Raw genomic sequence first — 25,640 nt, forward strand, 5'->3', positions numbered from 1 at the left:
TGAGGCCTTTATGGGCAAACTCAAGGGAAAATCCAAGAAGCACTTTGTTGCTCTCTTGGAACAACTTGGTGAAGCCAATGACATGATCGAGGCTCACGAAGACACCATCTCTAAGATGGAAGGGCATAGTCGTGACTATGCCGATGAGATTTCAGATCTTTCCAATGCTCTTGAGGAAGAGCGTGGTCTTCGTTTGGCTCTTGAGGAGTCACACAACGTTGATCATGCTAAGTTAAAGAAAGATTATGATCATGTCCTCATTGTTTCTCGTGTGCTAAATTCTGAGAAGGCCAAACTCGGGATTGATCTTGCTAGACTCAAAGAGGAGTTTGATATACTTGACAAGGCCCACAAGGCCTTGAAGGGTATTCATGCTAGTCTCAAGGAGTCTCATGATCAACTCTAAGTGAAGCTAACTAAGGAGAAAGCAACTTTTCCTCATATGGTTTTAATTGATAATGCAAATGCTACTAACCCGTGTTGTGAGCATATACATCTTGTTGAGGAAAATGCGAAGTTGAAGGAGCAACTTGAGAGAGGTCTTGCGACTTGCATACAAGGCAAGAAGAACCTCAACGATCTCTTGATCAACCAAAAGGGAGGTGTGGCCAAGGAAGGGGTTGGGTACGTGCCCGACTCCAAGAACAAGAAGAAGAATGACAAGACCAAACGACCTCCTCCCCTCATGCAAACCTTTGTGAGGGAGGGAGAGAGTGCCCCCGAGGAGAAGAAGAACAATGTCAAGAAGAGCAATGCCACCCCTCTCAACAAAGCCGGCGATTTTAACCCTTCTTATGTGTTATGCCGTGCTAGTGATGGGCATGTTTATGCCAAATTTGTTGGTTCTCTTCATGAATACATTGAATGGTCTATTTGGGTTTCAAAAACCCTTGTTACTAACATCAAATGACCCATTACAAAATGGGTAACTAAAAGTAAGCATTGATCTCTTGTAGGTGTTTGCTTCCGGTGAGGGATCATGGTTACTCGATAGCGGAGCTACAAATCATATGACCGGAAGTAAGGACTTGGTGGTGGACGTGCACAAGGTTCCATCTATGCCCACCAATATCGAGTGGGGTGACGCCTCATCTTCTAAGGTATTGGGACTTGGCAAGATGGTCATCTCTCATGATCTCACGATCGAGAAGGTCATGCTTGTTGAGTCCCTTGCATACAACTTACTTTCCGTTCGTCAACTTACTATCATGGGCTCTTATTTGTCAGTCATCTTCTCCACCAGATTCACAGTGGATAGAGCCTACACGAAACTTGCCATAGTGCAACACAGGAGTGCATATGTCTTAAGGATCTACCAATGACATGTTTTGCGTTTTAGAGTGTCCGTGATTAACTGAGAATGCTTCGCCAACCTCCATAGAAACACCTTGATCTTTGATGCCATGCCTATCTTTAGTCTCGGGCTGAGTTTGTTTGAAAAATCTGTGTGAATCAAAACCAGATCCAATTATCACAAAGGGGGTCGACACACGCAGAAAGATCAATTGGCTGAGCCCAAGCGTTTCTGTTTGTTTGAACCAAAATCATCACCACGCGTCCGGGCTGTACTACCAGATCCGATGGCCACCGTGTGCTTGCTTGCCATCCGACGGCCTACAAGTCCAAGGATCGGTAGTCTGTCTGGTACCCTGTGAGAGTAGAACCCACGGACTCAGACCACCGCCGCAGTGCTCCGCCTCTCCCTCACCCCATGGCCACCGCCGCAGTCCGCCGCCTCCTCCGTCCGCCCCCCTCCACCGCCTTGTCCACTGCCCACCGCCTCCTCTCCTCCACCGCTTCCCCACCGCCGAACCGCAGCCCCAACACCAACAGCCCCGCCTCCTTCGACTGGTCCGACGACGACGAGAGTTCCCCCGCACCTCCACCGGCATCCCCGGCAAAGAACCCCATTCTGCCGCCGCCCTACGACCCCTTCAGCAAGAAGCCCGCCGTGGCCGACCCACCCGACCCCACCAATCTTCAGGAGGTCTTCCACCGGATGCGCGCCGGAGGGCTCACCGACTATGCCATCAAGATGTTCGACGGATTGTCCAAGGACGGGCTCACGCACGAAGCGTTGGCTCTCTTCTCGGTCATCAAGGATAAGGGCGCCATGCCTGATGTCGTCGCCCACACCGCCGTCCTGGAGGCTTACGCGAATGCTGGCCCCGCCCACTGGCGCGACGCTGTGCGGACCTACAAGCGCATGCTCTCCAGCGCGGTAGCGCCAAACGCGTACACCATGGCCGTGCTCATCAAGGGGCTTGCGGCGAGCGACCGGTGTGCGGGGGCAGGCAAGTACCTGCTGGAGATGCTCGACCGTGGGATGCGGCCCAATGTGGAGACGTGCCTGGCTGCCTTTGAGGCGCACGTCAGGATGGACAAGGTGGAAGAGGGGAAGGCTCTGCTGGAGATGATGAAGAAGAAGGGGTTCACGTTGGACGAGGAGGCAGTGCGCAGCGGCACCGTCAAGCGGGGGCATGTCTTCAAGGGTGTCATGAACCTGCTCTTTGGAAAGTGATAATGGTATGCACACTGTTTTGTTAATATAGGACATGTTGTTGCATAACCAATTGTTGGTTCGTAACTTGTCAGGATTCTACTTGAAATCGAAATGTCTACTGGTTGTCTGTTGCACAGGACCGGGTTGATATCCTGTCTTCCATGGCTTGCTTCTCCCTTATGATTAGTGTTTGAAGTTTGTTGTGTTTTTCTTTTTTCATTTGAATGATGATGCATGCATTTTAATCAGTTGTGAAACTGATTCCCATTAATCATAGAATCGTAGTGATGATAGTAATTCAGGTTTCAGAATAGGTATTGTGCAAGATTATCTCTACTGCTCTGAACTAGCATTGTTTTATCCAAGGGAGCTAAAGCTGATGAATAAACATGGATATAATTTTTATCATGACCAGACACACACTATCATGATCTTTATGGTTATGCATTTTGAAGCTATTGTGGCAGCAACAGCAGGAACAAAACCGTTGGTGAAGAAGTATCTGATTCAAAAATTCAAATACAAAGATTTCATGCTTCCTCTCAACATATAAACATAGCATATCTTGGTGTTGTAAACTGGATTTATCTTTGTTCTGTACCGTGTTATCTTCATTCATGCCTTATTTCAGCTCTGTGGTAATATATTGAGGGTGACATCGAAACCAGAATCCTTGATAATCAAATCAGGGATAGACCCACTGGATATACCGGAGATCGGTATTCCGCGTGATGGTATGCTGATAAAGGTTTAACTAACAAATTAATGCTAATTCGGTTTTGTTATCATGGTAATATTTGACAAGGGGTAGTAGTTTTCATAGCCTCATAGTCATAGGTAACTCAGTGACCCTTGTATTTTACTTGCTAGCGTTTCCCTTTTACTCTGTATACCAAAGTGAACACAGCCATGCGGCTTTACCCCTAAGCAAAGAGCACTTTCACGATTCTCCCCCTAATCTTTGCTCTTCAAGCTTGACTTGATCTGGACCATCCCAGTCTTAGCACTGTACATTATGGAACTTTTTCCAAAATAGGAATCCTAGACTCCTTTTGCCATGGACTCCCTTCTACAAATACTCCCTCCGCCCCAAAATTCTTGTCTTAGATTTGTCTAAAAACGGATGTATCAAGTCATGTTAGTACTCCCTCCGTCCGGAAATACTCGTCATCAAAATGGATAAAAGGGGATGTATCTAGATGTATTTTAATTCTAGATACATCTCTTTTTATCTATTTTGATGACAAGTATTTTCGGACGGAGGGAGTATTAGATTAGATACATCCGTATCTAGACTAATCTAAGACAAGAATTTTGGGACGGAGGGAGTATAACATAGCACCAACACATTAAAATATTTCTACGGACCAGATTATGTTATGAAGACTGCACTAAAGATTGAGAGTTTCCTGGTGCAGTCAAGGCATTCAAGTTGGGTCGTTCTGAGCAATACAGTTTATTCTTTTATTTATGCTATTACTGACTTTTTAAAGATCATTGCTGCCTTTGTAACCTATCCAGCATAATTTGCTGTTAGGGCTGGCAGAGTTAAGGAGGCGATCCATTTTCCAAGGTTTTGGTCTAAATGAAAGGATTTTGGTTGCTTTCTCAAGTTGCAGAAACAAGTGGCCGTAATGTGGAAATTATAAAATTCTTGGTGCAAATATTAACAATATAAACGCATACCAGCACTAGGTTCAAGCTCACTATCTGGGGTTTGGAAGTGGTGTATTGTTTGGTTCGCGTATGTCTTACTTGTCATACCTACAGCTATTGCTAATCTGAAGTTGCAATGGCGCACAACGTTGCTTTAGGTATTTGTCTAGGGATTGTTGATATATCTCGACTCATTTCCCTACTATTTGACCGGTGGTTTAAGCGGACACTTTAAAGAAAGGCCAACGATAGGCGGCTGGTGCGCCGGCCTAAATTTGGGCCGGTCGCTGCCCAGCCACCCAATTCGAACGCGTTCAGCCGTTGGATTGGGTCTCCTTCCCCGTGTCTTCTTTTCCACGCTTGCACCTCGTCACCGGTCATCGCACTCGTTGCTCTCAGCTCTTGTAGCTGCCTACCGGCCTCGAAGCACCACCCTGTACGCTCACCGGTCGCTGGCCTTACCGTTGTCTTCTCATGTTTTTCTCGCTGAATCCACGCATGAAGCAACTTCCGCCCGCAGTTGCAGCTCCCTCACTGATGGTGGTAACGCCGGTCACCGGTCGTAGCACCCCGGCGATGAGCTCGCCAAAAAGTACTCTACTTCGGGTTTGCTGGTGGCAATAAAAATGCCAGCCGGTAGTAGCAAAAAATTGTGCTAGTTTCAGCAAAAAAAAAAGCTCGTCGGTGCCACCACCACGTCACCACTAAAGCAAAATCGATCACCAGTTTGTAGCTTCTGTGATTGCCGGTTGCAGCAAAAACAGCTCTTGGTTCCATCGCACGTTGGTACTTCCAGCAAGACTCTTGTCCGCCGCCCTCCACGGTTGCAGCATCTTTTCTACACGGCTGTAGCACCGACTCTGTTGGTTTCAGCAAATCTCGCTTCGCAAAAATCCGTCGCTTTTGTTTCCGGCTCTTTTATTCGTCGGTTTCAGCTTTTTATTTCATTGGTTGCAGCGTTTTTTTCAGCCATATGCAACACTTTGTAGCAGAGTAGAACTTAATGTGGCTGGAGGTAGAAGAAAGGTAACAGATAAGGCAAGAGATACCTAAGGAAGAAAAGCTCGAGGCTCGTCGTGATAACACCCCAAAGGATCAGCGCACCAGAATAACAACCGTCACCATTGAAAAGTAGCGTAGATCGGAAGGATCAAACCTAAAGACACATGAACGTAGACGATACGAACAGATCGAGCAAATCCACCAAGGAGATATCCACTGGAGACACACCTCAACACGCCACCGACAATGCTGGACGCACTAGAAGGGATATTTAAAACGGAGCCCTCCCTCCAGTAAGGGCCTGAACCTAAAAACGGGGCCCTCCCATCGACAAATCTGGATTTTTTAACACATGATACTATTCATTCTCCCAGACCATAATTTTGTATTTTTTTGTATAGGTCACATTCAACGTACTTTATCCTGAAATTTCACACACATACACATAACATCCTTATTTACTTGCACAATTTTTTTTGATTTTTTTGAAACCAAAGTGTTTGAATTTTAAAATTTTCAAAAAAAAGCCTCCATTGAGGCTGAGAGCCAAATGTTCCTATTAAGTACTAGTCTTTACTCCCTCCGTCCGCGAATAAGTGTACATCTAGCTTTTCTCCCAAGTCAAAGTTTTAAAACTTTGACCAATTTTATAGAGAAAAGTAGCAGCATTTATGGCACTAAATTAGTATTATTAGATTCGTTTTGAAATGTAGTTTCATAATGTACCAATTTGATGTCATATATGCCACTACTCTTTTCTTAAAGTTGATCAAAATTTTAAAACTTTGACTTGGGACAAAAGCTAGATGTACACTTATTCGCGGACGGAGGGAGTAGTTGACAGAGAATAGTGGAGCAGGGTGGGCGAGGTGGCGGGGTGTGAGTGGAGGTGGAAGAAAGATGGGGCGACGGGAGAGATGGTGGCCGGCGAGGTGGGCGAGGTGGCAGACGAGAGGCGATGGGGAGAGGAAAGAGTGACGAGTGAGAGGCAAGAGGCGAGGGAGTGAGCGGTGTGGGCGACACGAGGGTAAAGCGGAAAGTGAAAAAAAATCGTAATGTGATAGTAGTTGTATTGGTTTTCTCTTCAGCGACACGTATTTCGAAACGGATGGAGTAATTGCTGTGAGTCTAATTTGAAGGGCATTCAAATTTTAATGAAAAACTGATGGGGTCACAGTCAAATTTAAAATACCAATTTTCGGCAAGGAACACTCAGGCCCAGCCCAGCCCACAAACTGAGCAGACAGGCTCGTGACGGCCATTATTCCATCCCAGGTCGCCGCGTTCCGTCGCATCCGATTCCCCATTCCGTCCCATCCCATCAGGCGTACCGCCGTGCCATCGTTTGGAACCAAAGCGCCGCGGCGAAACCCCCAAACCCTCGCTCCCGCCTCAGATCTCCGTCTTTCTACTCGCCGGACATGAAGGGGCCGGCTGCGGCGGCGCCCGCACGCAAGAGGCGCGCATCCGCTGGGCCCAGGTCGAGGCCACAGAAGCGGCCACGTGACGGCGGCCGCGACGGCGACCTCATCAGCAACCTCCCCGACGCCGTCCTCGGCACCATCATCTCCCTCCTCCCCACCAAGGACGGCGCCCGCACGCAGGCCATCGCCCGACGATGGCGTCCCCTCTGGCGCTCCTCGCCTCTCAACCTCGACGCCTCCTACAACCTTCACCGCGACGAGTTCAAGCGCCTCTCCGTCGTCTCCAGGGTTCTGTCAGACCACCCCGGCCCGGCGCGCTGCTTCGCTTTCCGCTTCATCCGCCTCCACAAGGCCAAAAAGAGGTTTGCCGAGGATGCCGCGCAGATCAGTAGCTGGTTCCATTCCCCGAGCCTCCGCAACCTCCAGGAGCTCGACATCGGCTTCGATCTACTTGAATACGGTGGACATGAGCAGACCGACAAGGAGAAGCGCTGCCCGTTGCCACCGTCCGTGTTCTGCTCAGCATCAACCCTTGTCGTGGTCAGCATTTCCTCCTGCGATTTCCCAAGGGAGATCGCGCCTTCACCGAATTTCCCCCTCCTCAAGCAGCTCAAACTATGGCGTGTTTCCATCTCCGACGATGTCTTCTCGACCGTGCTCTCTGCCTGCCATGTCATGGATAGCTTAGATCTCTCGGAGACAGTGGCGGAGCCAGGATTGATGTAAACCGGATAAGTTACATTTTAAAAACCCAGTTAACTTGAAAAATCATCTTAAAAACCCCGTTAAACATTTGCAAAATCCTCAAAAACCTAATAGAAAAAAAGTTACGGGGCTTTTAAGATCTAGAGTGGAAAAAATTGAAAAATATTCAAACAGTGGGCAAACTGTGGTCAAACAATGGTCAAACTAATTATTCTAGAATATTAGTGTTACTAAATAATTATTTTAGTTATTTTAATTTTGGTCAAATCTGGTCAAACTGTGGTCAAACTAATTATTCAAGAAATATTAGTGTTACTAAATAATTATTGTTTTTAAAACAATAGTTTCAAACTCAAACAGTGAAATGTGTCACTTCATGCTCAAGCAAAATTCCTGAAGGTTAATAGGATTGACATCTTGACCGGTTGGAGTAGTGAGAGGGATGGGTGACCGGTCGGGAAGTTAGATGATTTGGAATGAGTGATCCACACTTGAGCAGTTAAGAGAGGTGATTAGAGACTAAATCATCAAATAATTCAGAAAAATTAAAAATAAAAAAATCAAAAAAAATTTCCAAAATTTTCAAAAAAAGGGCGCGAGCTCACGCCACGTGGTGGCACTTTAGCGCCGGTTCGTGCCGAACCGGTACTAAAGGGGGGCCTTTAGTGCCGAAATGTTAGTGCCGGTTCCATAACCGGCACTAAAGGCCCTTAAAAACCGGTACTAATGATCCGTTTTCTACTAGTGATTTTTTCTAAAACATGACATGGAATTGATATACAAATGCATCAATTTAAGATCAATAATTACAGATACACAGTAAATTTCAATGCAATTTATTTTCAATCTAGGTGCAAAGAACCTACCAATGTTGGGGAATGGAGTACCGGGCGTCTACAACAGCAACACAGGGGGCCGGGGCCGGGGCTTAGGCCGGGGATGCCCGGGCGGCAATGGCCAGGTGCCGAGGTTCGGCTCGCGCATTGTGCAGAGCTGCCATCAGCACTGCATAAGAGGGCGTGCAGCGCCTAGGGGACGGCAGGGGTGGTGGAGGTCGTGAGGAAGACGACGGACAGTAGCGCCGAGCAGGGCAAGCGGCGGTGTGTGCGTACGATCTGTCTCTAGGTCGGCAGTTCGGGGGCGATTGGAAGGGATGGAGCGTTCGTACCAGGCTTCGGGCTTTGTGTGTGCCCAGGCTGTGCTAGGCTGCGCCCCAGGCCCAGTACGAAATATGCATAGGTATAGGGCTAGAACATTTCTCACGCCCCGGGCCAGGGCCCTGTGTGCCCGGGGCCTGGCTCCGCCCCTGCTCGGAGATTCGTGAGGTGTCTTGCCTCCGCATTAGCTCGCCAACACTCAGGATCATCGTCATCTGCTCTTTGTTTCATGGCAAAGGAGAATTGCTCATTAAGGAGGCCCCTTGCCTTGAAAGGTTACTATTAAGTTATCCGGGCTTGGGCGATGAGATTATTCGGGTTGTTAGGGCGCCTAAATTGGAGATGTTGGGCCTTTTGTCTCCCAGCATTTCAGAAATTGAGATTGCTAATACAGTCTTCCAGGTAACATTAGGACGAGTCTCTACACTCTTATCTGCTAGCATTGTTGCTTCGAGAGTGTTTTTTTTTAATCTCCATTGTTTCCTTCAGGGATTGATCCCATCCAGCTCGGAAAACCCAATATGCAGTGTAAAGGTTTTGGCTCTCCATTTCTCTAGCCCTGATTTGGGTGCAGTTCTTGACATCCTTAGATGCTTCCCCTGCTTGGAAAAACTCCATGTCATTGTGAGTTTTCATTTTTCTTTGCTTTGAATTTAAAAATGAATATTCAGTTCTGAGCCTAGTTAGCAAAATATTTAACATATGTTTATTATGCCCTTCCCAGTGGGACGATTCTACAAAGGCAGAGGTGAAAAATATGCGTCAGTATGAGCCTCTAGATCCAATCAATTGCCTTGAGAGCCATCTGAAAGTACTGGTGCTAACAAATTACAAAGGTGGTGAGGAAGATGTTGGATTTGCAAAGTTCTTCGTTTTGAATGCGGAAGTGGTGAAGGAAATCAACTTTGTAGTGTGTAAGAAGATTGATATACACAAGAAATGGATGACTGACCAACTCAGGCTGCTAGAAGTGGAAAATAGAGCTTCTCAAGATGCCCGATTGAAATTTGGAAGAAGTTCTAGTTGGTATTACTCTGTGGATACCCAGGACTTGTCAATTGCCGACCCTTTCAGCAACTGTTGTTTTGTAGATGGGGTAGATGCTCTTTCAGAAGCATATCCGTGATCTGTCAATGCCCTATCCCGTTGATTGCTTTGTTTGCAGGTTTGGTTGATACCTTAAGATTGTGCTGTCTTATGTCTGAAAGAAGAGTATGGATGCAACCTAGTTTGTTATAATTTCAGTCAGCAGTGCATGCTTGTGTTAACAGTTTACTAGTTTCAATCAGCGCGATAAGGTTCTAACTCGTGACATATGAGTTGTCGTCCTTGGTGATGTTGCTTCTCATCTACTCCGGTCTAGCTCGACGTCTTTTGACAGTCATAGAGTCTAACGTAAACTGCATCTCATTGGTGCATGAACAAAATTTCTCCCGCACTTCTAATTTGAAGATTGGTCGTGGTCAGATATGATTGAGTGAAGAGAAAGCAATCAAGGTAGGCCATTCAAAGTTTATTTGTGCAGTTAATGTTGTTCCCAAGATTCACTGCAATTAATACAATTTCCATTAATTCTTTTTTTCGAAACAGAGGCAAAAGTTTTGCCCCGTCTATTAATTAAGCACAAGAGAGTTGCCTGATTAATTAACGGGAAACCGGGCTAATACCATCACAAGCGCTGAGCGGCACACACAAGATACCCCACACATGCGTCATCGTTGTCGTTCCTCCCCTAGAGGCGTCATCGCCAACCCTAAACCCTGAGCAAACGACTCCAATTTCACTGTGGTGGTCGTCGACTCAACCCGCATTGTAGAGGCTGAGTGAAGTTGTATGAAGATTCGCGCCAAACTCAGCCACTTACCATCGAACAACACAGCTCCGACTATGACGAAGAACAATGGATGACAAAACCGGGCATGGCCGGCGCCACGGAAGATCACCGAACGGCCCACCTGCACGAGTCATTGTATACCACAGGGCCCCGCCGCCACAGCTTCGACTTCACAGTAACAAAACAAACCGAGGCAATCCCACGGACACGCCGGAGAAGAGCCCACTACCTAAACCATTGCCGCATCGCCGCTCCCACCATCATCGTTGCCACAGAAGACTGAACCCCAAAACCACCGCCATCCACTGGTCCCACTCGCCCATGCCGAGCTCCAAAGAAAAAGCCCCCAAAAGGGAATACGACACCAAGGCGCCGCCGTCGTCCGATCACACAAGATCAAGGGTTTTCCCGAAGAGGCCACGAGGGTCAAATCCACGCGGGACGGGTGCGGCAGCAAAGCAGCAATGCCTCCAGAAAGGTCAACGACGGCCATAGCCGCCGCCATCGTTGGTCACAGCACGAAGTTGAGACAAAGTCTTCACCCAAGCTGCCAAACACCTCTGACCCTCAAGGGCGTCGGCAAGTTCACCAAGCACCACCACCACCACTGAACCAGGCCGTAGACGAAGAGGTCGTCACTGCCGCGGCCAACCCCACCTCACGGAGACCATGAGCGGCCCAACACCATCGCTAGCCAACAGATCCATTGACGGCCAACCAAGAGCAGAGCCACCGGACGCATCACGACCACCACGCCCTGCCGAGCTCCATGCCAGCAAGGAATGGAGGTGCACCACCCGAAGCTGCAAACCACCATGGTTCCCCGCCACAGCTCTGCATTAGGCGCGCACCACGCACGCCGTCGCATCAGCTGGAGACCGGATCCGCCACGCCGGCACCTCCACGCACCACGGGTCTCCGAGCCATGCCGACGGCGCTGCCTTCTAAAATCAGCTACAATTATCAATTAATTTTGTTTTAAAATCAATTAAAATTAATGGTGTTTCTGATTTATCGATGATGCGATGATACATCATTGAAGAACCATGGGACATGTGATATATGTGGTTTAATGGCTGAAATCATCTGGATTCACTCAACTCGTGGTTAAGTAGTAGTTGATTCGTTTATCCCTTCTTATAAGGATATCAAATTATTCTAAAATATAAATATTTCTATTTTTAAAAATTTACTCAATTTAAGAAACGTTCATCATGCATTTAAAAAAATCGTCATGTATTAACATATGTTTGTCGCCAATTAAAAAGATGTTATTGGGAATTTCAAAATATGTTCATCATGTGTTTAAATATTTTCACAATGCACTTTGAAAATTTTCATTGTGTGTTAAAAACTGTTCATCATCTTTTTTTGTAAATGTTTGTCCTGAATTAAAAAGTTGGTTATCGCGTATTTCAAAAAGTTGTTCATAATGTGTTACAAAAGATTCATCGCGTAGTACGCAAATTGTTCATCATGTAGTAAAAAAATGGTTATCGTGTATTAAATATGTTGATGATACATGAAAAAGCTCATAATGTAATTTAACTTCTTTTATCATGTATTAAAGATTGTTCGCCGGATATTTGTTTTGGACAATGTGTTCACATTTAAATAGAACCCCATCCTTTATTCAAACTGAAAAAAGAAAACCTACTAATAAGAAAGTATAGAAAAGAGAAGGAAACAATAAGAAAAAAAATAAAAATAAATGAAAGGACAATGGGAACCGATTAAAAAGAAACAGAAGAAATGAAAGGGAAAACAGAAAATAAATAATAAATAAACTGAAACGGGTTCTCCTAGAACGCAGCCAAACCCAAAGTTCACAAAAAACAACTGGAAAAAAAACCAGTCGAACCATACAGAACGCCGGCGTGGATTGCAAGCAGCCAAGGATGCATGCATGCATCATATGACACTAACCAGGGGAGATAAGACTGAGGGTCCCAAGATATGCAAAAATAGTTGGGCATTATAGAAAGGGCGTGGATAACCAAATGATGCAAGAAGCAACCCAGAGAGCACTAATCCACACAACATAATTCATGACCCGGGCATATAAGTATCTCCAAAGCACCCTCTCTTTTGGCAAAATATGTTTGGGGTAATTAATGTGCTGGTGGACGATCTAGGAAACATTGGCACGTCACTGATTGTGATGAGAAGCTATCGCCAGGATCTATGGCGGCCAACTTTTGAGTGAGGAACAAAGATAAGGTGATACATTACTAACACACTTTGTTCAGGGCCTCAGGTGATTGTGATAATGCTAATCGCCGATATGGGTGTAACCAGCTGCAACGCGCGCTGAGTGTACATGCTAATTTATTCGTTTTCCCCCTTTTGCCTTTTAATTTATGAAAAGCGTTCTAACTTTTGTTAATCGGAGATATTCTTTAAGGGAATAATTGGAGATACCATTTATGCACGAAGATGATAAAACATGATAGGTGTAACTTTTTTTTTCCAGGATAGGTATCCCACACATGATCTGTTCATTTTAGTAATATCGGAATCATAGGATTGGATCCCTGCAAAAATTGGAGTCATAGGATTGTTTTCAGATACAATCATACCTATGTTATGCTTTACAGACAGATGCTGCTAGTGAAGTTATGGATCCCGGTCCATTAATCCTCATAAATACAACCTTGGTCAACTCATTTTCTTATTGCTTAAAATAAAATCTGTTTTATTATTTGCTTTGCAATCACTACTCCCAACAACAAAATACATATATACTTGTAACAGACAAGACTAGTAAGGTTGACACCCTTACTTGGAGTGTTGGGTTCCCAGTGAATAGTTATTGATCACTGGCTGTAAACCAAGACTTCACAGATTGATACCTTTTTTCTCAACTTGGGGGGTGGGGGTGGGGGAGGGGGTATAGATACTGCAAATCTTTGCACTTCGAGGCCTAACAAACTAAGTACACAAGAGTTAAGGATATAAGTATGGAGAAGCACACTTCTCTTTCTAAAACTCATCTAGATTCTATCCTAACCTTGCCTTATATAGGGGTGACGAGGTAGGGAGATTAACATACGACTGGCCTCGTGTTAGTAACCGTGCAATGATGGATGTCATTAATAATACGTCGCAATGAAGCTAAGAGGGTGCTTGGATACGTTTTAGTCCCATGACTAAAAGTAGTGGGACTAAAACTTGCTAGCCTCACCCATGCTTGGATCCAAATACTAAAGAGACTAAAATCAAGTTATTGAGCATTTATTATCCTCCAAACCCTTCAATCCAGAACTCGCATGTGTTAAAGGAGAGGAATTAAATGAGGAGAGAGAGGGCTAATACATATTTTAGTAGGTTTCATATGACTAAAATTTTTTAGCCTCAAGACTAGTCCTAGCCTCTCTTTAGTCAGGGGTGCTTGAAACTTTAGCCTCTAAAAGAGACTATTTTTAGTCAGACTAGAAATAGTCCCTTGGATCCAAGCACCCTCTAACTTGATGGCACCGTTTGTAACGCCTGCTTTAATGATGCACGAACGGTCAAGCCGGGCGCGAAGGATCAGATGGATGAGGTTAGCCATATGGGCTTCATGATGCCGGGCGAGCTCCCTGGAACGGGTTTGGGCCATCCCAGACCTACTGGGCTAAATCCCTTCTATGGGACTATCCCGAGGGATCCCGCCATCATCATGTAAAATCAAAGACCACACCAAGTGATCATTTAAACCGCTTCAGTCGATTCATGGAATCCAAATTAAAGTTTCTGGTTTTGGAAGTTGAGGTGCCCTTTTGTCTGGTTTTAAAAATGGGGCATTAAACGTGAACAACGTGACAAGTTAAAGGATGCAAAACATATTTACCTCTAAATTCTTTGTTTAATACAAATTTGTACAAAGACCCACACCAGGATTTGAATCCTCGTGAGTGGAGTGGTGCCCACATGACTCCACCCGCACCAAGAGGTGGTTTATCTTATCTCTAAATACTCAGAAGGTGGCTGTTTATTAAGCCCATTGGTCCAAATAAGCGTCTTAAAGGAACCATGTCGTTACATGAATAGTTTTTTCTTGAGTAATTTAGTACTTGCATTTGAGCATTTTTACTCTACAACTCTATTGACATTTGTGCTTTCGTCATTGCACTGTCAACTGGCAATATAACATAAAGATGCTCATCAAGAGGGTCAAATCAGTCGCTAATGTTCTGTCAACGTAGGAGATCGCGTGCTTTAAATCATGAACACCTTTTTTCTTATTGGCTGCTGGTACAAAGGGCAAGCAGCTTTTACACCAATTATTTCCTAGTGGACGGAAGAGTCTTTGGTGCCCATCCCAAACAAAAGGCTTGTGCTGATCTACTTCTTTCCGAGATAGGAATGCTGGAAAATATAGTTTTTAGGAAAAGGTGGCGTTGCATAGATATGTCCTTTTGAAACACTTAGTTTTATGTATACATCCTATCAAAAAGATATAGTTTTATGTATATAGACTGTAAGATTGAAGCGTTCCTACTCCCTCGTAAGGGAGCCACGTTGGGTGTTATTGATCGAGACAGGAAGCCTCTGCCGTGGCTTACAAGTTTTCATCTATCACTAGAATATGATAGTTTACAGAGGAGAGGAAATCGAACCAGATACGGGAGAGAGAGAGATAGGACAGAGGTTGAGATTACATGAGTTTAAACTAGATTCTATCTCTAACTCTAACACCCTCCCTTAATCTCAACTATCCTACATTAAGATTCCTCTTGAATTCCTCAAATGGTTTGCTTGGTAAAGCTTTAGTGAAGCTATCTGCTATCTGATCTTTGGAGGGAATAAACCTTATGTCCAGCTTCTTCTCTGCAACTCTTTCTCGCACAAAATGAAAATCAATTTCAATGTGCTTGGTTCTACCATGAAAAACTGGATTTGCAGAAAGATAGGTGGCTCCCAAATTATCACACCATAAACATGACACACGATATTTCTTGATTCCCAGTTCATTAAGCAATGACTCCAACCAAATGATCTCAGCAGTGGCATTGGCCAGTGATTTATATTCAGCCTCAGTACTTGACCTTGACACTGTAGCTTATTTTCTGGCACTCCAAGAAATAAGATTAGAACCAAAGAACACTGCAAATCCTCCAGTTGACCTTCTGTCATCGTTACATCCTGCCCAGTCAGCATCAGAGAAAGCACTGACAAGAGTGGAATTAGAGCGTCTGAACTGAAGGCCTAAGCTTACAGTATGTTTTATATACCGTATAATTATTTAACAACTGTCCAGTGTACTGTAGTAGGTGCATGTAGGTACTGACAAACCTTATTAACAACAAAGCATATATCTGGTCTTGTCAATGTTAAATACTGCAAAGCTGAAAGTGCGTTATATCGACTAGAGGGGGGTGAATAGGCGATTTTTATGAAAGTCTTCAAAACGTGGAAGTTTCGAAGACAAACGATAAAGATAAACCTATTACCATGCAGCGGAAGGTAGACTACACTAGGCAAACCATAGTCATGTATTCAATGAAGTGAAAGCACAATGACTAATAGAAGCAATGTAGTAAGGATCAGGTAGGAAGATATTATGAAGCCAAACAGAACACTCAGTCACTTAGTGAAGACAGAAGATAGTGCAATCATACAATGACTTCACAAGTACCAACAGTAAGTAAAGGGAAGGGAAGGATGAAACCAGTGACTCGTTGAAGACAATGATTTGTTGGACCAGTTCCAGTTGCTGTGACAACTGTACGTCTGATTAGGGCGGTTAGGTATTTAAACCTGAGGACACACAGTCCCGGACACCCAGTCCTGAACACGCAACTCAGGACACCCAGTCCTCACCGTATTCCCCTTGAGCTAAGGTCACACAGACCTCGCCCAATCACTCTGGTAAGTCTTCAAGGTAGACTCCCAAACCTTCACAGACTTCGCTCACCGGCGATCCACAATGGCTCTTGGATGCTCAGAACGCGACGCCTAACCGGCTGGAGGATTCACAGTCCTCAAGTGTAATAAGTCTTCAGATCACACAGACAAGAAGACTTAAGTGATGCCTAACACTTTTTGGCTCTGTGTGGTTAGGACTTTATCCTCGCAAGGAATTCTCTCTCTCAAAGGCTTCGAGGTGAGTTGCTCTCAAACGACAAAAGCCGTACTCTAACTCTGAGCAGCCAACCGTTTATGGTTGTAGGGGGTGGGCTATTTATAGCCACTAGGCAACCCGACCTGATTTGTCCGAAATGACCCTGGGTCACTAAGGAACTAACACATGTTCCAACGGTCAGATTTCAAACTCACACGACAACTTTACTTGGGCTACAAGCAAAGTTGACTTGTCCGACTCTAGACAAGATTCGCTCTCATAGTCTTCACTCGAAGACATAGGTTTTGGTTAAGCATCACTTCAGTCATTCTAACTGGTTCTCTTGGACCCCACTTAATAGTACGGTGGTTCCTATGACTCAACAGAGAAGAAAAAGAACTACGAAAGATCTAAGTCTTCGAGTTCCATAGGCTTCATGCAATGTCTTCTCTTGTCATAGTCTTCAATGATAATATCTTCATAAACCACCTTTGACATCAATGTCTTCATACATTTTTAGGGATCATCTCTGGTAGGAAAACCGAATCAATGAGGGACTTCTACCTGTGTTATCCTGCAATTCTCACAAACACATTAGTCCATCAACTAGGTTTGTCGTCAATACTCCAAAACCAACTAGGGGTGGCACTAGATGCACTCACAATCTCCTCCTTTTCGGTGATTGATGACAAACTAGTTGAAGATTTCAACGGGGAATATAATATGTGAAATTGTAAGAGGATAGGGAGTTGTCTTCATAAGCTGTGAGGGCTCCCCCTGAAGATGTGCATATAAGTAATTTGCTTTTGGAATGCAAATGCACATGGCAGGTTGTGCTTGTGGAGATCCTCTTCAACTTATGATGACAATCCACTATGCATGTGAAGGTATGTGAAGATAATGACATGCATAATGGAAAATGGACATCTGCAAAATGATCTAAGTGCGGAATTTATCGTCGCATATGCCGAATTTATCATCGCATCACAAAGTGGCAAATAAGTAGCAGACGACCATCGAGTTTAAGTGTTACAACTCAAAGAACCAAATGTATCAAAACGAGAGTTGTAAACACGAAGCAAAATATAAAGCACCCACCCATATGGACCCGCTTGAAGACTATCAAACTCATATGCTTCTCCCCCTTTTGTCAGTAAGGACCAAAAAGGTTTGAAGATATAGAACATCTACTCGTTCTCATGAAGAGTAGGTGAAGCAGCAGGGTCGTCGGTGGTGTTCGGCGGTGCAGAAGAACTTGGAGCAGTGTCGAAGCATGCTGAAGGAGGTGGCGGTGAAGTAGCATCGTCTTCATCCTCGATCACTCTGGCATTCACAGTTGCAGCAGAGGAAGAGAACTCAGAGTCTTCAAGAGATGGAGTTCGTCGCAGCACGACCCTTCGAGGAGGTGTGGAGTCAAACTTGAAGCGTTCAGAGAAGCCATCCTCTTGAAGATCATCTTCAGAGAACATAAGCGTCAGCCCTTTCCTTGTGCGTCGAGAGGTTTCATGTGCAACAAAGACATTCTTGGTGGCAAGATTGCGAATGCAGTTAACATCTACCAAGAGGCTTTGCATTTGGCGCTTCAGCCAGTCATGATGCCTATCCTGTTTCTGATGAAGAGCCACCAAAAACTCTCGGTCGTTGAGAACACGAGTGCGCTTCTTGGGTCATTGGGCAATTGTGCTATCGGTGGCTTCAGTAAGAGCAGGATGTGGTGTACGTGTAGTTCCGGCCAAGGGATACACATGAGTGACTGCTTCAACTCCTTCAATGTTCTGAGAAATTTTTTGATGCTCTGCATTCTGAAGACTTAAAGGTTCCTTGGCAGGCTCAGGATAAATGGCTTCAACGGACATATCCACATCAGGCAGAAAGATCCGATGATTGCGAGCAGATGGCTGATATGAGATAGTGGAGTGGAGTTTGATCAGCCGCATTATCCATGGAGCGTAGAACTTCAAGCCAAAAAGATCAGAGCCTGATGCAGCAAGTTGGCGGATGAAGAAGTCTTGTGCATTGAAGCATTTGCCATGAAGAATATAGAAGACCAAAGTCTTCATTGCACCTTCCAGCTTGGCATGTGGAGAATGTCCTTTGATGGGCCAGAGAGTTCGCCTTATGATGTGATAAATAGTTCTTGGCAGATACTCAAGGTCTTCAACGAAGAACTCCTTGGGATATGCAGCATCTTGGGGCAATGGCTTCATCATACTGAGCATCTGACTCATGTTTGGTTCAGGCTTTTGAAAGATGCTCTCCACAGCTTCACTGTGAAGTTGACAGCCATGTTCGTAGAGATCGCCAAGAGTGGGGAGACCAGTGAGCTCAATGATATCAAAGGCTTTGACTTTGTGATGAACATTTCCTGTCATCCACTCCAGGACCCAAGTCTTCGGATCTCTGTTGTACCCACGGATGTGAAGTGTGGCATAGAATTGGAGCAGCAACTCTTCATTCCATTGCTCTTGGTCGGTGAGAAACGGCAGCAATCCAACCTCTTTGAAGCAATCCAGAGCTTCTTCCAGACAGGGCAGACCATCTATTGCTTCAATGTCAAGACGCTTATGTGGGAAGATGCGACCTTGATTGTATAGTATGCAGGAGTAATAGCTTCACTGCGGATAGCTCCAGAACCGATCAGAAGATATTCTTTCCCTTGAGTAGGGGTTCCTGGAGCTATTGAAGAAAGTGTTGTCTGCTTTGAAGCCATTGACATTGAAGGATCTAGGTGCAGATGCAGGACCTGGAAACCTGGGCAATCTTGGGATTGGCTTCTGTACCTGAGGCCTGTGCTCAACATGATAGTCAAACTGAGGATCAGCAGTAGGCGCAGGAGCAGAAGCAGTAGCATCAGTGGCTTCGCTGACTTCTGGTGCTTGGGTTGGTGAAGGCTCCACATTAGCTTCAGCCATGACAACGTCAGTGGCGTCGGTGGCAGCCTCAAGATTCTCAACCTCCACTTGATGAGCTGGAGGGTCGGTCACAGTCACGTTCTCCTCGAGAACAGCTTCTTGGTGAGACGGGGGTGTAGCAGCGCTTGGGGTTTCTTCTTCATCGGCTGTTGTAGCCGGAATGTCTTCAGCAGCTTTAGCTTCAGACTCAGAGACTGGAGGCCTTGGTCCTTTGCGAAGCCTGCATAACGCTGGCGACGCCTGTGGAGTTGGAGTTGGCTGGGCCTCAAAGTCTTCTTTCTCTTGTGCTTGTGGGTGATCAGCCCATGATGCATCCTGAGCAATTGGCGTCAGAGGACGACCAATGCTGATGAGCTCGCTGTGCGTTAGCACATGCGATGATACCTGTTGGTGCTCGAGCTGAGGAAGAACTGCATCATCTTCAACATGGTCATGGTGACCAATGTCTTCAGCAGCGATGGGATCAGCTGTTGGAAAGTCTTCAGCTTCATGAGCCTCTGTGAAAGCAGGCTCATGGACAGTCAGTTGGCGCTCTTGAGGTTCAGCGTCAGGGCGAACCATGGAGATGGGTTCAACAATCAAGGGCTCTGTGGGAGCAGCCCGTTCTTTCTTGGTCTTCCGCTTCTTCTTGGAGGGAGTAGTAGCAGAGGCTTCATGATGTTTCCTCTTTCTGGCCTCAGCCTCAGCAGTCCTCGTCTTCTTCAGTTCTGAAGCGGTTGACCTGGCCTTTGGCTTCAAGACAGTCATGCTAGTTGGGAAGACAATGGGATCTGCTTCCTGTCTTGGTGCATCGGGTTCGGCCATAGCGGGCTTCTTCTTCTTCTTTGCAGCCATCCTGGGGTCGATGCCAGGACGCCCAAGGGCCTTTCGCTTCTCAGCCTCATTGTAGGCTTGCACACACTTGTCAGCCAGGCTCTTCATGCGCTCACGAGAACCTTGAGCTTCTTCGCGCTTCTTGAGAAAGGCTTCTTTAAGCTCGTGCAGCATGAGCTTGAAGTTCTTGACCTCTTGTACGCTGAGCTTGGCCATACGCTTCTTGAACTGAGCTTTCTCAAAGTCAATCTTCTGCTTCAGTTCGACGATGCGCTGAGCTAGAGCTAGCTCTGAAGCAATGGCGCCATGGAAGGCGACACTGAGACCAATGGGAAGTTGCAGGTCTTTGAAGCTGAGGTTGGGCGTTTCAAACCACTCATCAATGAAGTCATGGATGATTGCCACGTCAAAAAGAGGCAAATTGTTGAAGATTTCTGCTTATTCTTTGCTCTTGATCAGTTGCTCAAGAGCATCATCTACAAGATCTTCATCACTGGACAGATCAATGGCATCGTTGCGCAGAATAGCAGCATCTGTCAGTTCTTGGCCGGTGTGTGGCAGAGGCATCTTGACCTTCTGGGGCTTGGAGACGCGTGACAAGTCTTCAGACTGCACACTGTCTTCAGGAGGTGCAGTGGCCAGTGGCTTCGCCCGTGAGATTTTTGGTGCAGAGGCAGGCTTTGAAGCTTTTGGCTGCTTCAGTTTCTTTGGCTTCGGCGCTGCAGGCGCTTCATCTGATTCAGCGTCATCTGCAAGATCATTCACGGCAGTCCCTTGAACCACGATATGGGTGATGAGACCTTCCAAGTTGTAGAAGGGCCCAAGAAGATTGGGTTCAGCTTCGCGAGTTCCATCGGCATGGGGAGCAGAGGGACCAGGGTTGAAGTCTAATCCCAAAGACTTCTTGTTCTGCTTCGCTGAGTTCTTGGCAAACTGGAAGTTGCGCTTGAACAGATTGTCGTCACGACACCATAGTAGTGACGATGGGTGTGCATCTGTAGGCTGTGGCCCACGGACCATGCAGGGATAGAAGCCTTGTTCAATGGCTTCTTCTCTGGACCTGGGTTGAAGATTCTTGTATAGGATGTCTCCCCACGGTCGCTTGATGGCATTTTTCTCAGCATATTCTTGGGTCACAAACCGGTATTTGAACCATTGTTCTGCCCAATATCTTCGAATCCATTGGATTCGGGTCTTGCGCTGATTATAATCCTCTTCAGGATCTGTCTTGTAAAGCTCTGAGAGGTCATCAGGCAAATCTCTTGATGTTCCCCCACGACGCTGTCTGCCTCCCTTCCTTGCAGATTTCTCTATAGCCATGAACTTTAAACTGAAAGGCTTCAATACGTTCAAAGGCTTCAAAGGCTTTCGCTTGCTGGACAAACAGGAACTGGCTTCGGGAGAATTTATATGATGCTGTAAGAATTCTGCAAATGAATGCAGACTATGCGAACCAAGGGATTCTCCCACGGATATGTACCTGTGACAGCATTAAGGTGCGAGGGAAGGGGAAGAGGTCATATGCATTCTCAGAAGATTTTGAAGATAAATCAGTTTAGAAGACGTTGACCTCATCTTGCGAAGACATTCACTCATAGATAAGGAGTTGGTTCCAGATTTGTACGAATCCATGGATCAGTACAAGTGAGAAATCTAACTACTTTGTGAAGCATAAGTGAATATACTAGGCATATTATGAGATGCAGAATGAAAGAGATCCAACTTGTGTGAATAGAAACTGCTTGTGGTAGAAAATGACGAAGCTATAGGATCAAAGGGGCCGTAAAAAGGAAGTTTTATTTACCACACGAAAAACTGCTAGACGGAGTGGAAGAGGAGGCCGAGCAGTTCGATCGTCCGTGCCCTAACTTGGCGACGGAGGACACCTACGGCGACGGCGGAGAAGACGATGTCCGCGGTCGGCGTGAAGACGGCGTCGGAGAGGTTGCGGCAGCGAAGCGCTTCGTCGTCGGCGTCGTCGAGAGCTAGCGGTGGCGTTAGGGTTCGTGCGAGAGTGGAAGAAGAGATAATGACTGCGGTGAGGCGTGTATTTATAGGTACAGGGGCGGCTCAGTGTTATTACACAGGTGCCCCTGGCGATTCACATCTGAGGAACACGTGGCCATCATGCAGCATATCAGGGGTTGTTCCACGTCCCACGCACGCCTGGATTGTCGGGTGGTCATTCCCACTTCTCCGGGTTTCAGGTGAAGGAATGAGCATTGAAAACGGACTTAATGTTTGTCTCTGTATCTTCTGCTGACAAGGACGCAGAGAAGACATTCGACAGTTTCAATAGAATGCATATGATTTGGAGAGATAGAGTTTGAGATAGAAAGCATAGAGAGGTTAGGGTCCGATCACATTCACTTAGTTCAAAAGATTCAACACGAAGACATAGCTATAAGTGAATGCTGTAGAGGACAGAACACTAGTATATATATATATAATCAACATAATGAAGATAATTATGAAGACATGTTGAGATTGAAGTCAAACCAAATGTGAAGACATAGCAAATCTAACGCCATGAGTGAAACACTTCAAACAGAATCTTTGGTGGTGGCGTTACCCACTGTATAGGAAGTATTAGACCCAGACACGGCGCACAATTATCGTGGCGCTCCGAAGTCAAATTCCACATTAATGTATTCACACTTAGAATGTATGTCTTCATTGATTGAAGATATACTTTACTTCGTGTGTTGCACATCTAAGTCATCAATATGCATAAGTGTTAGGATGTGTGCCTGATCACAGGACATTTGAGGATTCCAAGATATTTAACTCACACCGTAACTTGCAAAATCTCTTCTCATCCAAGGGCTTGGTGAAGATATCTGCCAATTGCTCTTTAGTGTTGACGTGTATGATATCAATGTCTTCCTTCACAACATGATCTCTGAGAAAGTGATGATGAATTTCAATGTGCTTTGTCTTCGAGTGCTGAACTGGGTTGTTGGAAATCTTGATGGCGCTTTTGTTGTCGCAGTAGAGTGGCACTTGCTTCAGATAAATGCCATAGTCCTTGAGTGTTTGCTTCATCCACAGAAGCTGAGCGCAGTAAGATCCAACAGCAATGTATTCAGATTCAGTAGTGGAGAGAGATACACAGTTCTGCTTTTTTGAAGACCAACATACAAGTGATCGTCCCAGAAAATGACATGTGCCTGATGTAGACTTGCGATCCACCTTGTCACCAGCATAATCAGCATCCGAGAATCCAACCAGATCAAACTTTGAGCCCTTTGGATACCATAATCCTAGAGTTGGGGTGTGAGCCAAATATTGAAGAATTTGCTTCACAGCTAAGTGATGCGACTCCTTTGGTGCTGCTTGGAATCGAGCACACATGCAAACACTAAGCATAATATCTGGTCTAGATGCACATAGATAAAGTAAAAAACCAATCATGGAGCGGTATACCTTTTGATCGAACTCTTTACCATTGTCGTCGGGACCCAGATGATGTTTGGCTGGCATTGGCGTCGTGAAGCCTTTGCAGTCTTGCATACCGAACTTCTTCAGACAATCTTTGAGATACTTCTCTTGAGATATGAAGATGCCGTTGCGTTGCTGTCGTATTTGAAGACCGAGGAAGAACTTCAGCTCTCCCATCATGGACATTTGATATTGCTCTTGCATCATATATCCAAACTCTTCACTGTACTTCTGATTGGTGCAGCCGAAGATAATGTCATCCACATATATTTGGCATACAAACAGTTCACCATCATATGTCTTCGTGAAGAGAGTGGGGTCGAGGGAACCAGGTATGAAGCCTTTGCTCTTCAGGAAGTATTTGAGTGTGTCATACCAAGCCCGAGGGGCTTGTTTGAGGCCATACAGTGCCTTGTTGAGCTTGTATACCATGTCAGGATGTTTTGGATCTTCAAAGCCAGGCGGTTGTGCAACATACACTTCTTCTTCAATCTTGCCATTGAGAAAGGCGCTCTTCACATCCATTTGATATAGAAGTATGTTATGATGATTTGCATAGGCCAGCAGTATGCGTATGGCTTCAAGTCGAGCCACAGGAGCAAATGTTTCATCAAAGTCAATGCCTTCCACTTGAGTATATCCTTGAGCAACGAGACGAGCTTTGTTTCTGACAACTTGACCATGCTCATCTTGCTTATTGCGGTATATCCATTTGGTGCCGATTATATTGTGCTTCCGAGGATCAGGACGCTTAACCAGTTCCCATACATTATTCAGCTCAAAATGTTGAAGCTCTTCTTGCATAGCTTGAATCCATTCAGGTTCCATGAAGGCTTCTTCAACTTTCTTGGGTTCTGTTATTGAAATGAATGCGAAGTGCCCACAGAAATTTGCTAGCTGAGTTGCCCTTGAATGAGTGAGCGGACCGGGTGCATTGATGCTATCAATTATTCTCTCAATCTGCACTTCATTGGCAACACGAGGATGTACTGGGCGAAGATTTTGCTCTTGCTGATCATTGTCATTGTTAGAAGGATTGTCTTCAGGTTGAGCATTGTCTTCAGGTTGATCAGGTGCGGATATGATAAGTTCCTCTTCAGGTTGAGCATTGTCTTCAGGTTGATCAGGTGCGGATATGATAAGTTCCTCTTCAGGTTGAGCTTCAGAGGGTATGATTTCTCCAGTTCCCATTAGTTTGATTGATTCACTGGATGGAACTTCATCTAGCATATTTGGCAGGTGCTCTCTTTGTGAACCGTTAGTCTCATCGAACCACACATCCACTGTTTCAACCATTTTATAATGAAAGAGATTGAAGACTCTGTAGGAGTGCGAATCCTTTCCATATCCAAGCATAAAACCCTCATGTGCTTTTGGTGCAAATTTTGAAGTGTGATGTGGATCCTTGATCCAGCACTTGGCGCCAAATACTCTGAAGTAACTAACATTTGGCTTCTTGCCAGTAAGGAGCTCATAAGATGTCTTGTTCAGAAGCTTGTGAAGATAAACACGATTGATTGTATGGCATGCAGTATCAATGGCTTCAGGCCAGAATTTTCTTGGAGTCTTATATTCATCAAGCATCGTTCGGGCCATCTCAATGAGTGTTCTATTCTTGCGTTCGACGACGCCATTCTGCTGTGGTGTATACGGGGCTGAGAATTCATGTGTGATGCCCAAAGTATCAAGATATGTATCAAGGCCAGTGTTCTTGAATTCAGTGCCATTGTCACTTCTGATGTGCTTTATCTTGGCGCCATAGTTGTTCATTGCTCGATTGGCGAAGCGTCTGAAGACATCCTGCACTTCAGTATTGTAGAGGATCATGTGCATCCAAGTATATCTAGAATAATCATCAACAATGACAAAGCCATAGAGACAAGCAGTAGTAGTAATAGTTGAGTAATGAGTGGGACCGAAAAGATCCATGTGGAGCAGTTCGAAGGGTCGAGTAGTTGTCATGATTGTCTTCGAGGGATGTTTGGCCCTCGTCATGCATCTTTCCTGCTTCACAGGCACCGCATAAGTGATCTTTCTTGAACTTGACGCCCTCGATGCCTATGACATGCTTCTTCTTTGCAAGGGTATGGAGGTTCCTCATGCCAGCATGCCCTAGCCTCCGATGCCAGAGCCAGCATTCTGAAGCT

At 45.5% G+C, this 25,640-nt stretch overlaps 2 protein-coding genes across 2 annotated transcripts; both read left to right on the plus strand.

Moving 5' to 3' along the window:
- The first annotated feature begins 1,612 nt into the window (after window positions 1-1,612).
- LOC125547741 (Tetratricopeptide repeat (TPR)-like superfamily protein) lies at window positions 1,613-2,911 on the plus strand. The gene has a single exon (XM_048711552.2). The coding sequence runs from the start codon at window positions 1,712-1,714 to the stop codon at window positions 2,519-2,521; it is 810 nt and encodes a 269-aa protein (XP_048567509.2). The 5' UTR covers window positions 1,613-1,711; the 3' UTR covers window positions 2,522-2,911.
- Window positions 2,912-6,517: 3,606 nt separating this feature from the next.
- Window positions 6,518-9,692, plus strand: LOC147989804 (F-box/LRR-repeat protein At3g58900-like). The gene is made up of 4 exons (XM_087515168.1): window positions 6,518-7,287; window positions 8,607-8,849; window positions 8,937-9,071; window positions 9,172-9,692. The coding sequence occupies exons 1-4, from the start codon at window positions 6,583-6,585 to the stop codon at window positions 9,571-9,573; spliced, it is 1,485 nt and encodes a 494-aa protein (XP_087371294.1). The 5' UTR covers window positions 6,518-6,582; the 3' UTR covers window positions 9,574-9,692.
- The last annotated feature ends 15,948 nt before the right edge of the window (window positions 9,693-25,640 follow it).

The sequence above is a fragment of the Triticum urartu genome, chromosome 1A (assembly GCF_056163025.1).
Source record: "Triticum urartu cultivar PI428250 chromosome 1A, HENAU_Tu73, whole genome shotgun sequence".
In the NCBI taxonomy this organism is placed as follows: domain Eukaryota; kingdom Viridiplantae; phylum Streptophyta; class Magnoliopsida; order Poales; family Poaceae; genus Triticum; species Triticum urartu.

Excerpts from the sequence above, each read along its gene's own strand:
- LOC147989804 (XM_087515168.1), top strand. The coding sequence starts at position 6,583 with ATGAAGGGGCCGGCTGCGGCGGCGCCCGCACGCAAGAGGCGCGCATCC. Across the intron at positions 8,850-8,936 it reads TTGCTAATACAGTCTTCCAG|GGATTGATCCCATCCAGCTC; the intron begins GTAACATTAGGA and ends TGTTTCCTTCAG. Across the intron at positions 9,072-9,171 it reads TGGAAAAACTCCATGTCATT|TGGGACGATTCTACAAAGGC; the intron begins GTGAGTTTTCAT and ends TGCCCTTCCCAG.
- LOC125547741 (XM_048711552.2), top strand. The coding sequence starts at position 1,712 with ATGGCCACCGCCGCAGTCCGCCGCCTCCTCCGTCCGCCCCCCTCCACC.